General features: G+C 47.0%; 1 protein-coding gene across 4 annotated transcripts in view; it reads right to left on the bottom strand.

Annotated features, from left to right (window-relative positions):
• Nucleotides 1–2734: 2734 nt before the first annotated feature.
• Nucleotides 2735–18405, bottom strand: part of Pde10a (phosphodiesterase 10A) — a 426835-nt gene continuing 411164 nt past the window's right edge. For all 4 annotated transcript variants that reach the window (XM_036168831.1, XM_036168830.1, XM_036168829.1 and 1 more), the window contains 6 exons: nucleotides 18246–18401; nucleotides 15718–15890; nucleotides 10691–10802; nucleotides 8262–8342; nucleotides 6318–6406; nucleotides 2735–4469 (listed from right to left, as the gene is read on the bottom strand). In XM_036168831.1, the coding sequence (XP_036024724.1) occupies nucleotides 4352–4469; nucleotides 6318–6406; nucleotides 8262–8342; nucleotides 10691–10802; nucleotides 15718–15890; nucleotides 18246–18401 (729 nt within the window). In that variant the 3' untranslated portion in view covers nucleotides 2735–4351. The remainder of the gene's footprint in view (nucleotides 4470–6317; nucleotides 6407–8261; nucleotides 8343–10690; nucleotides 10803–15717; nucleotides 15891–18245; nucleotides 18402–18405) is intronic.

Here is an 18405-nt window from a genome sequence, read left to right on the forward strand (position 1 = left end):
TTTTTAAATAGGTAGGGCCCTGTACAGAAATACCTCTGTGCATCAATCAACTGCACTTCTTTTGTACAGTAAATGAACATGTAGCATATACTCCATACAGCAGATCATATGGAAACAGTATTCCCACACGCCATTTCTATTCACTATTCTAGATACAGCATGAGACTGGGGATTAGGGTGACCCATCCAAAGAAGAGAGTGGGGACGCCCATGATAGATTGATCTTTTAGGTGGGCTAGGCAAGAACAAGTGTTTGGGGTTTAATTTACATCGGAGATAAAACATCTGCAAATGTATATTCCTGGAGGTTAAGCACGGAGATGTGTGTGCTCACTTCCTTTGTGGCAGACTCTGTATTCAGCTAAGGTTCCACCCTGGTGTCTGGGCATTATCCTGTGCTCTTCACAGGGTCAGCCCTAGGTGTGTTGTTTCAGTTACAAAGCCTCACAATTACAGTAACAGCAGGCAGACTGCTCACAGCCCACCAAGCACCAACTTCCACTACTGAGCAGGGACAAGTCAGGTGACTGAGGCAGTGTTCCTTTGGGTTCTGAGTGTGTTTTTTCTTAAGGAGACATCAGCTTTGTGGTTCTGTACTCCTCACTGGCAACAAGGACACCTCTAAGCATTTTTCTTTCTTTTGCTCTGCTTTCGTCAATGCATAAAATGCCTTAAGTACTTCTATTGATCACTGTACAGCTTTGTTTAGCAGTAAGAATGTTGTCCTCCACTGGGCATCTCGAATTTAAATTTAGTGTAAACAATGCCAGCCAAATGGGCAGCAACAAATCTCACATGTGGAAATACAACTGTCACGCAAGGGGAAGCCACAGCTGACAGTACACGTGACTAACTCAAATTTCATACCAACTGTCAAGTCAGATGGATACTCGAAATGGAAGGGGACTGTGATTGGATGAGCAGTCTTCCAAGAATCCTCCTGTACACAAGGCCAGCGGAGCGCAAAGCAAATGCGGGTTTGGAATATACAGAGAGAAGTGACTCTCAATACCAAAGCCAGCTGAGGAGCCATGAACCCTAGAGATCCATCCGCGCCTCTGACTGGAGCCCAGTCCTCAACAAACAAGAGGACCCCAGGGTTGGTATCAGTGACACGGGGGGGGGGGGGTGATAACGGGAACCTGATGAGCAAAAATGGACCTAGCCAGGGACATGCTCCTTTACACATACCATCCCTTACACTTGAGAAAGGTAAAAGATGAGCTTGTGAGAGAGAGGGGGAAAGTCAGCATTTAAAATAAGGGCCAAGGCCAAGGCAGGGTGAATACTTTAGTCCTGTTCAACTGAGATCTTAATTTAGACCTAAGAGAGCAGAAATACCATAGGCCAAGCAAAGCCCACTGGAAGACCTGGTCGGTCCCTAAGGCCATCATGCAGCAACAGGCAGGCTGTACTAATACATCTAGCACATACATGAACATGGAAAAAAAGCAGCATTCACTGAGTGTGTATGAAATAAAAATTAAAAAAAAAAAAAAAAAAAAAACGCTAACACATGCTAGAAAGAGGAACCCGACACTACACAGGTCAGGTCAAACTGACTCTGTCTGTTGTGGGAATGAGTCACAGTCACCAGCATACTCTTCAAACCGGAAGGAGCTGGGGACAGGATTCAACTTCTCTCTTCCTGTTTCTTACATACTAGGAAGGTAGGAAGCTGTCGTCACCCCCAGCATGCTTCCCACTGCCCCCACAGCTGCTCACACCCTCTACTTTGTTCTAGTCAACTAATTGATGTTTACAAATTTTAGGACTGTATCTCACCGCCCTGACTCAATACTTCATATTAGTGTTGGCATGCACTTATGTATCCGAGAACATTTTCCCAGACAAAAAGGTACCACTACATGTGGAAAGAAATTAAATAACCACCATGACTATAAAATTTGTGCATTAAAATGATTAGAAATAATTTTGGTAAATGGAACATTCTGTTTATATTCATTATTAGTCACTAAGTTTACATCAGACACTCGTGAGAAATCCCTGGAAATCTTTGGTGGGAGAAAATACGGAGAGAGAAGAGGTGGGGAAAACCTCAGAGGCAGGGTTCAAGAGCTTGTCTGCTAAGTATATTTGCCAAGCTACAAAAAAAAAAAACACTCCTGACTGCGTGAATTAACTGAACATGGATGCATCCTGGCCTCTCTTATTGTGGGCAAATTTAGGCCTCCCGAGTCTCATACACAGTGAAAACAATGTTACAAAGTTTTATCAGCTACAGTCTTTTACCCATACTGCTTCTCATGTGACCATACCTCACAAGAGACAGATTAACTAGTAAATTCCTAGCAGGTTCCTCGGCAAAACTGCCCCAGGAGAGGCCACGCCATACAATATTCTTGGCTAGGTCAAATTCAAAGAGATTTCTGTAATATCCTTATTACCACAGCAACCATGAAATGCTAAAAGCAGTCCCAGGATTCCCACCCCCTGGATCCTTTTCCATACCCGGGGACAAAATTCACTTCACACACACCTTCAAAATGCCAGAATGAAGCAACCATCTTAAACAGCTGTCCTTTCCTCCAATCCAGCTTCCGAGACAGATGACTGATTAACTTGTGTGGATAATCTAGTGCCACATGTCAGTATGAGGACAGTGGACTTGCCTCAGCCTTCCACTTGTCAACACTTCATTCATGGCCTCATTTCCCAACATGGAGAACCACTGCTTTTGAATATGGAGGTGACTTTCTTTCCTTTTGTCTGGTGTGTGCTGTGTGTTTGTCCCCACACCATGTGTGCATGTGTGCACAGCCCTGGTGTTCACCTGCATCACCTTTTACCTCCTGTGGGGACAACAGCAAATGGAGGCATGTGGAGGGAGACTTCCCAGAAGCCCGTGAGGAAACTGAACACGTGGTATTAATATGAGAACAAGGTCTGTGTGCAGCCCACTCTGCTACAACATCAATCAGTATGTAGAAGAAAACTGAATAGATTTTTGCAAATGCCAGGCTTCTCTAAGCAGTGGTGTGTACAGTATCGAGCGCATCCAAGTCTACTTCAGGAATTCATTTCAGAGCAACTTTCCACACACCTGCCACAGTGGTGAGAGAGCCGTCATTCCTGGCCAGCCTCTACCTTCTCAAGACTCATTCACTAAGCGAGAACCACCAAGCAGCGACTCCATGCCACTGCCATGAGAATCCTCACGGTGTGAACCGGGACTTCCTCAGAACCCAGCAGGAAGGGCCCAGAGGACTCTGCTGCCTTCTCAAACTTCACACAGCAGCAGTCCCCAGAAAGTCACACACAAGAACTAGTCACACTTGGGGTTCTTTGAGGAGCACTGGATATGAGAGTGGCAGAGAGGACATAATCAGGGGTCGATGTGATGGCCCTGCACCTCCTCCTGTTGGGCCTGACCGCACCGTGAGGGGAGAGATCGGAATTCCAGGAGACTGAGGCTGCACTGTCCGGCGCCTCTGAAGGGATTACAGCATGGAAGGGGACATTATTTAGGATCATCTTTCATTTGGGATGTGATAAAAATGCTGCCCTAGCACACAATAAAAATATAAAGAAACTGATTTGAAAATTCACATTGTTTACTCACAGGTCTTCTTGCTGGAGGAAATGTGTATGCCTTGCTTTTATTTTCTTTGTGCAAAGGATTTGGTTAAAGTTGCCGAAGGCTACAGTCTACAGTGAGGGGAAAGTGTTTTAATTTTTGACATGGTTTGAAGTGAGAGTTGCACTTTTTAGATGCCTGGGATGTACCCTGTGTCTCCTTGACCAAGGGCAGAGGTCTTCTTCCTTCAGTGGAGCTGACTTGCCTATGTGCCCCCAAATAAACCGAAAGAACACACCCTTAGTCTGCCTACAATCAACAACTTGAATTTCTCTATCACCTGTGGGTTGTGACCTTCGTTACCTGTGTCCCAGGCTACCACAAGGAGGTGACATGTCACCACAGGGACATGTGTCCTATTTATAACCAATGCCACCAAGCAGCATTGCCGTAGAGACGAAGCACAGAACCAGGGTACTGGCCACACCCTCATGGAAGGACCCAGGCAGGAAGCCCTATTGTGGTCTCTGCCCACCTCCAAGGCCAGTGCATCGCTGGCCTGTTCGCGGATGGCATTCAGAAGTCAGGTGGAGCCCCAGGTTCTCACTGTCCAAGGCGTGTGCGGCAAGCAGGGGTCATCCGCTTCACATGTGTGTGTGTGTGTGTGTGTGTGTGTGTGTGTGTGTGTGTGTGTGTGTATGTATGTGTGTGTGATGGTACCTTCTGGGAGAGGTTTCCCCAGCTTAAAAATAAAAGGAACAAAGTCAAAGAAGCAGGATGAGGGGCAGTCGCTGGGCAGGTGACTCGCCGGGCTCAGTCATCAGCCTTCACAGGCAGCTTCTCAGATGCCCCTTTGCCAGCTGCTGGGGCTGAAATCCACAACGCAGTCTCCTCCCCACGAATCACCTTCTCCCACTGATTGAGATTATCCCTAGGAACAAAGGACACAGTTACAGGTGACCTCTGGACTGGCTTTCAAACGTGACATCACTTGTGTGGGACAACTGAGCTTCGTCAGTCATTCTGATGCTGACAGCGGCTGATGCAGGCCAGCAAGGCAGCCTCTGGCCACGGCTCCTCAGCAGTGAGCACCAGAGCCACCAGAGCACCAGACACCTTGTTCCACCGGCTGTGAAGACAAGAGCTGAGCTGGATCGAGGGTCGGTCGTATTTCCTAATTATTGAGGATGACGGAGTCAGCAGGTGTACCTAGGGTTCCTTGTCGGGGCTAATGGGGCAAGGGGCAGCCAGGGGTGGGTCGCAGGTGAGAGGGCGGGATGATACCACCCAAGTTACACAGACCTAGGAAGGCCAGGGAGGTGCTCCTTGGTGCGTTTAATCTGGACAGCCTCTCGTGTGTAAAACATCTCAGATCCCCTGACCTGGACTTCCAGAACATCCCACTGCAGAAGCAGAACCTCCGCTCTGGTGACCTCCCATCGGAGCCCCGTGCTCCTACTGACCTCTAATCTTTTTTTCTCCTTGTTCTCAACTGGAACATCACAGGCAGACGGCCTTGCAACCAGTGACAGTGACAGCCCCCTGTGCGAGCCTGTCCTGTGAGCCTGGCAGAGTTCTTCACCCCACTGAGACCTGCTTTGACAAAATTTATACACAACACTACTGAAAAAAAATCCCCTAATGTCCTTTTATTAGCAAGCATGCTAAAATACCTTTGGGGGGGGGGGGGGGGGGGGATTATCCTAACATACAATGGAAGCCAGGTAAGACTCTTAATCTGTCCCATAACATTGAGTATCATTTTCCCAGATCTTAGGGATAGTCTGATATGTTCGGAAATGACACACACAATATTTAAAGACTGGAATGGTCTTTAAGAAATGATGTGGGTTAGCCAAAGCCACCGACCACACTCTCCAGGCTGCTTGTGTTGAGTGCCACAGTAGACAGGCCTGTGCCTTAAGGCCCAGCAGCTAGGTACCCTGCCCACTTGTAATATGTATTAGACAGCATGGCGTTCCGGATAGGAAAGGGGTTTTCAACTTAGGGTCTGGGTGCAGGTGATTTGCTATCCCCACTGCCCCTTGATGCCAGCACTTCTGTGAGTGGCTCCCTGAGGGGCTGAGCCACAGCCCAGGTGTGGAGCCATCCTTCTTGGCCTCTGTGGATCAAAACGCCTGTGAACTGCTTATAATTCAGGCTGCTGAAGCACAACCAGATGGGCCATGTGTCATGCTCTCCAGGACTGGATGGAAGAAACACTGTCTCTCAGACAGGAAAACAAATGAGTCAAAATGGCCCTCCTTGTTGGCTTTATCGGTTTGGTGTTTTCAAGAACATCCACCCAGAGGCTGAAGCACACCACATCTGGCTAAACGTATGCCCACGTCTTCCCTGCTGTCCACTCCAGCTGCCCAGCCTGGGCACTGAGAAAACCTGGACACCATTCACCCCTGCTTTCCCAAGCGGGACTTCTCTCTGAGGGGTTCTCTGCACACAGCCCCTTTAGCTCAGCTGGACAGCTGTGCTTTGACCTGCCCTGGTCCACGGCATGGGTGGGGCACCATTTGTCCTGTCTGAGCTACAGAACAGGCTGTCTTAGTGTCAGCTAGTGTCTGAAATTCAACTCTAATAAAAAAGGGGGGGAAAACAGAGTGGGGTTCTGATCCCTGAGAAAACCAGTCAGCTGGGCCCACCCAAGACCCACTGCACGCAGTAAATGGACAGCAGAGCAAACACACAAGCTTCAGATCAGAAGATTCACTATAAACTGTGCATACCACATGCCCACAGGCTGGTGAGTGAATGCTGTGCCTACCTGCAGGCCTTCAGCAGCGGCTCTGTGGGCGGGAGGATCTGTGTCAGCGTGGTGTAGCAGGGAATGGCCACAGCATTGTAGAATCCAAGCTGCCACAGAGGGAGGTCGGGGAAATGATACAAGGTCATGGTTAGGATGTTGAGATGCTCCCACTGTCCCTGAAGCCCAAGTCTGAAGTCAGCCACTCTGCTCTGTGTGTGGTGTGTTTATGTGTATGTGTGTGTGCTGTGTGTTGTGCTATGTGTGTGCTGTATGTGTGTTGTGTGTGTGCTGTATGTTGTGTGTGTGCTGTGTATGTGTATTCTGTGTGTGTGCTGAGTGTGTGTGTGCTGTGTATGTGTGTGCTGTGAGTGTGCTGAGTGTGTGTGTGTGTGTGTGTGTGCTGAGTATGTGTGTGCTGTGAGTGTGCTGAGTGTATGTGTGCTGTGTGCTGTGTCTTCTGGGCCCTGAGAGGACCAGTGCTGCCTAGCTGACAGAGCATTCAGATGAAGCCAAGGACACACACACAAACCCCTAATACACTGCTGCAGTGCACACCCGCGGCGTACTCAGAACTTCAGTGACTTAAACAGGTTAAACTAGTCAGACTAGAATCCAAGGCCTGTGGAGATCCTGTGCTAATGTGACGCTGCCCCGTGGACATTGTAGAGTCAGGCCCACAGTCCTTCACCTGCCCAGCTCTCTTCCCGCTTAGCATTCAGGGGGCAGCTGATGTTACTTCTGGTTTTCTTTTCTGACTTTGAGCCTTGTGCCATCCCCACCCTCCCTCAGACTTTTTCTCTTTAACAAATATACTGGTATTCTAACTCAGCAATATCTCTATCTATCTATCTATCTATCTATCTATCTATCTATCTATTTCTCTCCCTCCTTCTCTCTCTCCTCTCTCTCTCTCTGACATTACAGTTCTGACATTTGACATTACCCAGCCTGTCTAGTGAAGGGCAGACATGGGTCACTGTACAGCTGCACAGAGCCCAGACAACTGCCCTCCACTGGGGAGCCCCACTTCATGACTGGCCAACAGACAGCAAAGTGGCCTCACTGGCTCCCTAAGCTAGCCCAGTAGCTTCTTTAGAAAGCAGAAGCAGCAGGGGGTCTAAGTGGTTCGGCTTTGCTTTCTCCTGCAGTAGTTGGGGTCACAGTCTTCATGCGAGAGCAATGCTTAGACACTTCCGCTTGAACTGCTTTGAACATAAGTTTGAGACAATGTCTCCTCTGCAGTCCAGGTGGACCCAGCACTCATGAACCTCCTGCCACAGGCTCCCCGGGGCTAGGGCTGCAGGGATGAACCACCTCAAATAGGTCTGTTTTTAGTTACATAGCCCATGCAGGTGTTTTCTTATTCTAAATCTGAGCAAGGAATCACTGGGCTACAACACCCAAGAAAAAGATTATGTCCTGGAGAGCGGAGTACTTCACGGTCGTGACAAAATACCTTCACAGTGATCAATTTAGAATTTAGAAGCATTGAAAAGTATTTGTGGGTCTCAGGGCTATTTAAAACTCCCTCATGATAAGAAAAGAGTCTGTCTTTTGGCAAAGCTCAATCTATTTTAAAAGGAAGTATCTTTCAGATTGAGAGTCCTGAAACGGAACCTTTGGGGGACAGGCTGCAACCCTCTGTTACAACTGTTTAGAAAGACTTTGTTACATCCCTTCCTTAATGACAAGATGTATTTCAAATAATTTCAGAACCAGATGTAAAACAGGGAAAGAAAAGAAGCAGTGAGGAGGAGGAGGAGAGGCAGGTGTCTGCACCCCAGTGTGGGCAGGACGCCAACAGGTTCCCGCAAACCCAGGAACCAGACAGAGCACGGGAACAGGGAGCTCTGCATTTGAGAATTGTCTACTACAGAGGGCTCCAAACCACCAAGTTCCACAGACAGATGATGGGAAGACAGACAGACAGACAACCATAGAGACGGCTCTTGTCCTCCGTACCTGTCCTTGAGGGACCTCGTCCCGCTTGTCTCTGTCCATCATCGGGATGGGCTGTATGCCCAGCTTCTTCATCTCATCACCCTAGAATAGACAGGGCGAAGTTATCCGTGGTTTTCAAAGAGTCATACAAAATTTTGGTGTTAATGAAAATGTTCTTTAAAATGTCTCATGCCCTGAGAGACATTCGGTCAAAAGCAATGGCAATCTTGTGTCACTGTCTGGTACTGTGTACTGACACTTTTTTTTGTTGTTGTTGTTGCCAAGATCCTGGACACCCAAACCTCTTCTCTGGTGCCACTGTACAGCAGGAGGGGTGAGAGGTATGAAAAGGCAGAAAGGCTACCCCTGCTTCCTTTTCAAATGGTTCTTCCTTTGTGTGAAATGAGGTTGCTGACAGAGGGATGATGAGCAGCTTGCCAAAACTAACACTGAGGATCCGGGACCGCCGACACACAGCTTGGTACCGCATTCCTGCTGTGAGTGGATGCTGTAAGGGACTTCTCGCACACTAGACTTTGGGATGAGTATTTGTATCATTCCACCTGCTCCTCTGGAAATGCTACAAGATGCTCACAGCATCCTTATAGCTCTTCCAAAGTCACGAGCTTCTGTTTTGTTAAAGTTTGTTGAAATCTTCTTAACGATGCATACTTAAGTGAACTTTTTTTTTCCTTTAGAAATCACAACTCTACACTGAATCCTTCTAGGATTTCCAGAGTCAGAAATGAGTTCCTATACCCCTCACTTAAAGCACTGTGCCCTGCAACCTGCCCTGTACCACCCAGGTCCTCAAAGCCCCAGTGCTTCAGCTCCTCACTTTAAGTTCAGAAACCAGTGGGTTTCGCTGCTTTCTTCTCTACCTACCGAGTGTCTGCCCAGGACAATATCACAAGTCAAATGAGGGAATGGGTTTCTCAATAAGCGACGGCATCAGTGTGTGCTTAGAGCAACATGATGCTGAAAAGGAAGCCCAGTGATGTGGGACAAGCAAGGGACAGGCACCCAACAAGTGACTTCAAAGACTGTAGGGGGCAGAGGCAGGCTTTGGAAGTGGGGGTGTGGGGTGGAGATCTGAATCCCATGCTTGTGGGAAGCTTTGACATGGGGGTGCTGACTCTCGAGAGCAACATGCTAAGGGCCAAAGCAATGGTGCTCTGGGGCCAATGCAAGACTTCAGGCTTCATCATGTCTACTCCTTCTGAAAGGCACAGGAGGTGGGAGAGAGGTAGAGGAGGAGGCAGCAGCATGGTGGGAAGGAGATGAGACACTGGACTTCAGGGGGGTCAATCAACCCACAGGACCTGGAAATGACTCATGGCTCTTCCCACAGACAAGGTCCTGGAGATTGCCTATAATGCTTGGAGCTTTATCTGCCATGGACTGGATGATCAGCAAGGAGTATGCAGGGAGGGAACCTATACTGGTGCCTGTCACACCTTCTTCATTCACAGCTTGGAATTCAAATGTTGCTGAAAAAGTATGATCTGCATAGTATGTAAAACCTGGTGTAGCAATAGTCGAGCTTTCCCAGGTGGTGTGTATAGAATGTACTGCAGCTCACACATACACCCGAGCTGACCGTGGCAATGAAGGATTAGTGCACTTGAGACCTGTGTATCTCACTTTCATTAACTAAGTATGACAGGTTCTGTTACCAAAAAAAGTGTGTGTGTGTGTGTGTGTGTGTGTGTGTGTGTGTGTGTGCTCTAGAGCAGTGGTTCTCAGCCTTCCTAATGCTGAGACCCTTTTAGTACAGTTCCTCATGCTGTGGTGACCCCCTACCATAAAATTATTTTCGTTGCCACTTCATAACTGTAATTTTGCTACTGTTGTGGATCATAATGTAAATAGCTGTGTTTTCTGGTGGTCTCAGACAACCCCTGCTGAAGAGTCATTTAATCCCCAGGGAGATCGTGACCTACATGTTGAGAACCACTCTCTAGAGGATGGCTGCCCTACAGAAGGCAGAACCTGAGCTGGCCAGTGAGCACACTTATGTCTTTGCCGGAGGCAAACAAGGATGGCTCTCCCCAGTTCCTCACTGGTGGGAGATGCAGCCCAGGGCTTCGGGACCCTCCGTGCCTGGTGTACATTTAAAGCAGCATCCAGTAACACACATGCAGTGAGCAAAGGTCAGCTGACAGGAAAGGAAAGTCACTGCAGCAACGCTCAGTGAGCACCGTCCCCAACTCTTTCTGTGGGGGCCAGGGCACTCGCCCTTAGTCAGGTAGACTGCAACAGAGTTCTCGCTAGATGATTATAACTGCTAAATTTGTCATGGTGTGTGACTGACCACAGTTATCCAAGGTGACTGTTAACATGACCAATCAGGTATCAGGTAGACTGACTAGCCACCGTGTTTGATTTCTGCTGAAACATCTTCCCATTTCTTAGTAATGTCTGAGTAAATACAAGAATCAGGAACATACCTCAGCCCAGAATTCTGCGTAGATATCATTTGCTGTCAGTTTTGTGACTGGCCATAGCTTTGTCACAGAACAAAGATCGCAGGCAGTCATCATCAACCCGATTACACGGTCTCTAGAAGACAATAGAAAACCGGTGAATGCAGTATTTGCACTTTGCCTGGAGACCTATGGGGGGCGGGGGGCATGCAGGCATCATCAGGAGCAAGGTTTGCCTGTGCATTACTTCCTGATGACCACAAAGCCGTAAGAAGCAGAACCATGTGGTCTGGCAGGCATGTCGGTAACGTGGAATTAAATGGCAGAGTGGCTTTAGCCGGGACATCAGGTCCTTCTACCACAAGTCACACAGGAGTGTGCTCCAAGCTCCTGGTGCCTTGGTATCCCTGTTTGAACAAACACAGCAGGCAGCATTCTGCTACCTTCCAGATTGTCTGGTCCTCCTCAGAGCTATGGGCCAAGCTTTCATTTCACAGACCTCTGCAAGTTTAATGTCACCTGAAGAGAAAACCTGCCCCATGCTTTCATCCTATATCCACAAAGTCTGAGATGTACAAAAATGCTTAACTTCTTCAAGGGAGAAGCAGCATGACCAGGGTCAGATGAGGACTGGGTTTACAAGGGTTTGCTTGCAGGCAGAGTTGGGTTGGACCGTGTTCCTCCAAGGCCATGCTGTTTAGCAAAAGCATGTTCAAACTGAGACTCTGCCAAAGCAAGGAGTTTTCCACTTAGCTTCCTGGCATCTACAGCGATGCACGGCATGTCCAACTTGCTATTTGCCTATGTACAGCTAAATCTTTTAAAGAAGAATAATAATTGCTTAAAAATTCAAAGGAACATGTTCTTGTGACTTCACTGGGGTTTTTGTGGTGATACTTAGTGTGGCAAAGTGAAGTAAGAAATTATAATATCCTGCCCTTAACTGGCGAAAATGACATAATTTACAAAGACCAGTCAGCACCAGGGATACAGAACGCTGCCAGAGCATCGACACTTCCGGGATTTCTCTGTTAGGGACACAGCCTGGACCAATGGAGACGGTTTGTCAGGATCATCTGACAAGGTTGCAGAGGGCTCTCACATAGTTCTCACGACAGGTTCCTGAATGTCACATCACAGAGTGCTGTGTGCCCTCGGCCCATCTCTTTTTGTTCTCTCGCTGACAGTCTCACTTTCCAAAGGGAACATCCAGAGGACCTGCGCCATCCGCTACAGGGCAGGGCGGATAACTGAGGGACCCTCAACAGTCATGTACAGCTGCCTGTCATTCCAAGCAGAAGGCATTTCCAGATCCAAATAGCTTCAAGTGACTGGGGAAATGTATGATTCTCTGGATCAGTTCATTTTCAGCTTACAAAGAAAAGCATTTTTGACTTTGGGCTTCTAAAGAATTAAATTACTTCCTTTCTCAATTAGCAAATGCATTAGACAGATGGAGACCATGAAAACTAGCAGTATATTTACAAATAATTCTTTCATGAAATTGAAATAAGTCAATCTCACTCAGTGAATTTTCACCAAAACCCCCCAACATTTTTATGCTAAATAAGGTTTAATCAGGGAAAAAAATATATTCCTCATTTCAGAACTCTGTAAACACAATGATAACAGCACTGGGCTTTGTAAAATGTGTAATCCTTTCCCACTGGAAATAACCCCACACGGAAAACTGCTGGTGTAAGGATCAAAGCTGTCAGAATTATTTAGACAACACAGGGCAGAGTTGTTATTTTATTACTCATGAGGAAGTAAACAGCCTGGAAATTTGGCATGGGTCCATATTAAGTATAATTGCTGTTTTTATTCGTAATTATAAATCAGTTAGGTGGTCATGATCACTCAGAAATTCCAGAATGGATGTTTTATTCTGTTCGTGAATGGAATTAAACCTCAGCCCCAAAAGCATTCTCTGGGACAACTGTGCTGGAGTGAGTGGGGTTTGTTCAGGAAGCACTCTGGCATAACCTCACAGTGATCTGTCTTTCACCACAAACCCCAGAGTGCAAGCTGAAAGCAACTCAGAAAACAGTGTGCTCACAGCCCCTTGGAAACTTCAAGCACTTTGGCCCTGTTCATTGAATCTAGCAGTTCTGGATCCTGCTCCGCTCTCACAGAAACTTTTTGTTGGGAAAGGCAAATAACATAGGTAATTTTATCAAAAAGCCTATAGGGTAGTCAAAAACCACAAAAAATAGCTCATGACTCGAAAGTCATCTGATATTTTTGGAAAATGGCATTGTACTCTTCTTTCAAGTAAATAATTAAATGTAATACAGTTCAACTAAAATGTCGAGTGGATATTTATAATTGGGAAAATCTCTAGCAGATAACCCATTTGCTTCTGAAACATTTATGGTGAAGGGGTACAGGCCTGTGATGCCCCCTATAACTCATTTGAAATGGCACAGTGAATCAGAAAAGGAACACACTAGTGACTTTTTTTAATATCTAGGCAGCAAGAGTGCACAATTGACCACTTTACTTTCCTGCCAGCCCCGAGATGTACACACAAAACATTCAGAAAAGAGAGTTACTCAGTGACAGCTTCCTGCAGGATTCCTAAATAAATAAATTAATAAATACATAATGCAAGGTGGAGATTACCCTGCTGATATGTAAGATGAATTGCAACATAATGCAGATATGGACTGCAGTGGGGCTCAGATGGTTAGTGGAAATGCTTAAGGAAACCTCCCAGGTTACAAACACTTAACATATTCACCTCAGCGGGGGAAATGAATTAGTCATTAAGGGATGCTGATTTAATACATCAAGAAGAAATAAAAATATAACTCTATTAATATAATAATTCAGAGCTAAATATAAAAATTGAACTAGGAAATACACAAAAATGTATGAAGTATTTGCTGTGGGGTTGGATAAGAACAAATAACAGATGTGGCTTCATGAACGGAGCTTTCTTTGTACTCAACAGAGAATCAGGGGCTTCAGTGTCACTCACTAATAGATTAGGGTTTGCCTAGCATGTATGAGGCCCTGGGGATGAGAGAGAGAGAGAGAAAGAGAGAGAGAGAGAGAGAGAGAGAGAGAGAGAGAGAGAGAGAGAGAGATTGTAAAGCAGCTAAAAATATTTGTGAAAAAGAACACAGAAGTTTGGTATCACCAGCAAAAGATAGGCCAGACACGAACAGACAGCATAGCAGTGCACAGGGCAGTGGGTAAGTGTGAGACGCTTCCATGCAGCCAACTAGAGTGCACGGAACAGTTCTCACCCTCACGTTCGAAGATGTGTGAATCCCTAGCACGTTAGTTTGAAAACTTAATGTGTGTATGTTTCTAGCAATATATGCCATATATACTTTTTTTTTAATTTCATGTGTTTTGTCTGCATGTGTGTCTGTGTATCATGTGCATTCCTGTTACCCGCAGAGGCCAGAAAAATACACTGGATCCCTGGTTGGGAGCTGCCATGTGGGTGCTGGGAACAAAACTCAGGTCCTCTGCAAGAGCAGCCAGTGCTCTTAACCACTGAGCCATCTCTCCAGCTCTGTGCTGTGTACTTTCAAGGTTCATAGGAGGGATCACATGAGCAAAGTTTATTGCAGCATTATTTATAATAGAAAATTCGATGAACTGTCACTGTCAACCTGGAGAAGAACCTTTACAACTATCTGTGTTACACTGTGTTATAAATCTTTTAAAAAGGAATGGAAAGGCATGTAGCTCAGTACACACTGCAGGCACACTGTGCACACCTCTGGAGAAACAGAATGGACAGAGGATGACATCATAGCAAGCACATGGCATCTGAGGACAAAGGCAAGAATGTCTCTCTCTTTCCTGTGCATACTTCTTCATCCTGAAGTTTCATAGGACAAACAAGCATTACCTTCAAAACTATTAACCCACACAAACCAGTCACGGCTAATTCACACCACCAACCCAGAGGCCCATATATGTGCATTAAGCATGAAAAATAAATTTTCAATTTGATGTCTAAATTTTCTATAATAATATATTAATTATTGTGACTATTTAGTTAAAAATAACTGAATACATCCAAGGAAAAGAAGGGTGGGTTTCTGAAACCAAGCACACTTCATGAGGGCTGAGGGTCTCTCTGATGAAGGCGCCATAAAGAGAATGCAAACCAACACCTGTCCCCACGCAGGGGTTAAGCACAAGAACCGCACACACTGCAAGCAGAGGAGACTTGAAGCACACCGCCCCTGTGAGCTTCCGGGAGGAACTACAGGCACCAATGGCCCCTGGGAACTTTGTCAACAATGGCTCATGTAGTCCTGGCAAGGCCTTGCTGTGTGTGAGAAAGTAGGAGGGCCTCCCTTCTAGTTCCTCTGAAAGACGGTTCCGCACACCGTGTAAGTTTTGACCCTTGCAGAGTGTGGACAAGCCCTGGTGTGAAGGGAAGTTTGTACAACCACTGCTGGCTGAGGCGAAACATCATTGCAAGGATGTCCTTTACTCCAAAGAGCTGGGCTCCAGTTCTACCCATTTGCTTTACATCCGGGCATCCGAGTGAACTTCTAGACCATCCTCTAGAAAGAACTCTTAAGATCAGGTGTGGATGGAGCCCAGAAGAGAGGAAGGCAGAACCAGGAAGTAGCTGTCCTGCACCTTAGGGTGAAGACAGCCCCACCCAGGAGAGATTGACTGGATATAGATCATCGCAACAGTGACTGCTGTGAGCCACCTGAGAACCACCCAAGCAGGAGGCAGGTGAGTGGCTCACAACACTCTGGACAGGAATCTGAATCCACTTTGCAAACCATCCTCAGGAGAAATGGCGGGCGGAACCACCACCAAAACGCCCATCAGTAGAGGGATACCCTTCCTGTGTCCTCCATGGAGGACACACACACACACGGAGGACACACACACACACACACACAGAGGACACACACACACACGGAGGACACACACACACACAGAGGACACACACACACGGAGGACACACACACACCACATGGAGGACACACACACACACACACACACACACACACACACACCCCAAATCACAGTTCTTGATTCAGGCATCAGGTTGTCCTTACCGATGTGACTGATTGTGGAGGTTCAGCGACCCTGCCTGGTACATCTCCTCCAGCTGCTTCCTGTTCCCAAAGTACAGGGCGAGGTCAGTGGCGATGATGGCTTTGCGGATGATCTCCAGCACCTGCTCGTACTCGCTGGAGCTCAGGGTGGAGAAGATGTTGTGCCCCTCCAGCTGCAGAGAGAGCAGAGGAAAACCACCAATGGCAGCCACACCTAGGCTCAAGGCATCATCAGTTACTTGAAACAGTGTGGACAGCTATGCCAAATGTCACCGTAAGGACAAGTTCGGGAAAACAAAGGGACTGTTTAGTTGTAATGATAGAGCTATTGCTTATGTGGACCATTTTGCCCATAGGATACCACTTGCTACCACAAACCCCACGTGACTTTACTATACCTTATTTGTGTGTGTGTGTATGTGTGTGTGTGTGTGTGTATGTGTGTATGTGTTTGTGTGTGTATGTGTTTGTGTGTTTGTGTGTGTTTGTGTGTGCATGTGTGTATGTGTTTGTGTATATGTGTTTGTGTGTGTATGTGTTTGTGTGTATATATGTTTGTGTGTGTGTGTGTTTGTGTGTGTGTGTCTGTGTGTGTCTGTGTGTGTGTGTGTGTGTATGTGTTTGTGTGTGTATGTGTGTATGTGTTTGTGTGTGTGTATATGTTTGTATGTGTGTATGTGTGTGTGTTTGTGTGTGTATGTGTGTGTGTCTGTGTGTGTGTGTGTGTGTATGTGTGTGTGTGTGTGTGTGTTTGTGTGTGTATGTGTTTGTGTGTGTGAGTCCGTGTGTGTCTGTGTGTGTATGTGTGTGTATGTGCTTGTGTGTGTGTGTGTGTGTATGTGTTTGTGTGTGTGTTTGTGAGTTTGTGTGTGTATGTGTTTGTGTGTATGTGTGTGTGTGTGTGTGTGTGTGTGTGTGTGTGTGTGTATGTGTTTATAGTGATGATGCTGGGAAATATAATAATACTGAAGTTACCAGCAGTTTTTTCTTTGGGGCCAGTTAATTGTAGTAATTTCATACTGTACTGAAACTCATGCTTAGAAAACCATCTATATCCTCAGCCACTTCAGGTCCCACCGTAAAGAGCAAACCACTTTCCTGTAGCTTACGAGATGCAGACACATTAGGCACAGTCACTGAAGGTCCAGGAATGTCCAAATGAAAGAGAAAAACTTCAAGAGGCAAAAAAAAAAGAAACCCAAGAGGCATGAACACTGAGGTACTCAGCAATAGCTAAAAGGGGTGCAAGGCTGTGCCCCCAGGCTATGTGGGGTATCGTGAGATGATATTACCAGAGAAGGGTACCTACACCAAGCCAGAAAAGCAGGGCACCTTGGCTGCAGCAGAGGGTATAATTTGGGTTTACAGAGGAGTGGCAGACACTGTGATTCTACCGTAGTAGAAGTCATCCACAGAAGACCTGGGCATCAAGTGGAGGCCAGGAAAGCAGAAAGGGACCATTGGCGGGGGGATTTATTCATGGAAGGCGGGGGAGCAGACTGTGGATTAAACAGAAGTGGAGAGGTGGGGTGCTGGGGGTTCAAAGGCTTAAGCTTGGAGGAGCGGAAGAGTTTGGAAGAAGTCAAAGGCTAGCCCAAAGGAAAGTATGATCTTTTGAATGAAAATGGCCCCACAGGCTCATAGGGCGTGGCATTCGAGGTGTGACGTTGGGGTAGGTGTGGCCTTGTTGGAGGAAGTGTGTCACTGGAGGTGGGCTTTAGGGTTTTAGAAGTCCAAGCCAGGCTCAGTCTCACCTCCCTCCTTCCTTCCCTCCCTCCTGCTGCCTGTGGATCCGGATGCAGAACTCTCAGCTGCCTCTCCAGCACCATGTCTGCCTACACACTGCCATGTGTTCTGTCATGATGCTAATGGGCTAGACTTTCAAACTGTGTGCCGGCCCCAGCGAAATGCTTTCCTTCATAAGAGTTGCTGTGGTCATGGTGTCTCCTCACAGCAACAGAACACTGACTAAGACAGAAACGCATATGAAAACCTACTATTTCACAATACGATTAAAGACGTAAGGGAAGGGATGAGGGGAGAGTGAGGAGTGCTGGGGTGTGGAGGAGGAGAAGGGGGAGGAAGGGTAGTAGGTGGGTTAACCTAAGCCTCAGGGAAACCCAAGAATTAGAAAGCTAACTCCAAAATACAACTTTTAAAAGGAGTTCAAATAGAGGCATTCTGCATGGGTGGACAAGGCCACTTCCAGAAGCCATGGACTATGAAATAAAACCACACTGCCAGGTGTGGGATACCTCCCTACAAGTTATTTTGGTCAGAGAGGCCTCAGAGGTCTCCAAACAACAGCTAACACTGTTGGTTACCCACATAAAGAGCCTGTAAGATCCTGGTGCTGAAGACACCACACACTGGCTATGGGCTATAGAGAAACCAAGCTTGGGTGATAACATCCTAAAAACGACTTGCATTAAGCATAAGCTAGCGCAGTAACCTGCAGCTGCTGAGTGCCTGCTGAGTCCCTTGTGGAGCCCCCCACCCCCTCAGAACACTGCAGCTTGGCACCTCACCTGCAGGATGGACACTGTCTGGGAGAAGTGGTGCTGCTCCATGGTGGAGGTGGAGTACAGTGCGGCCAGGGGGTGGTCGAATTTCTGCAGGTAGCTGTTACTGAAGCCCCTGTGGTCCAGGTCGTGACACAGACAGGCAATGAGCAGGCCTTTGCGCTTG

The sequence above is a fragment of the Onychomys torridus genome, chromosome 19, assembly GCF_903995425.1.
Source record: "Onychomys torridus chromosome 19, mOncTor1.1, whole genome shotgun sequence".
NCBI lineage: Eukaryota > Metazoa > Chordata > Mammalia > Rodentia > Cricetidae > Onychomys > Onychomys torridus.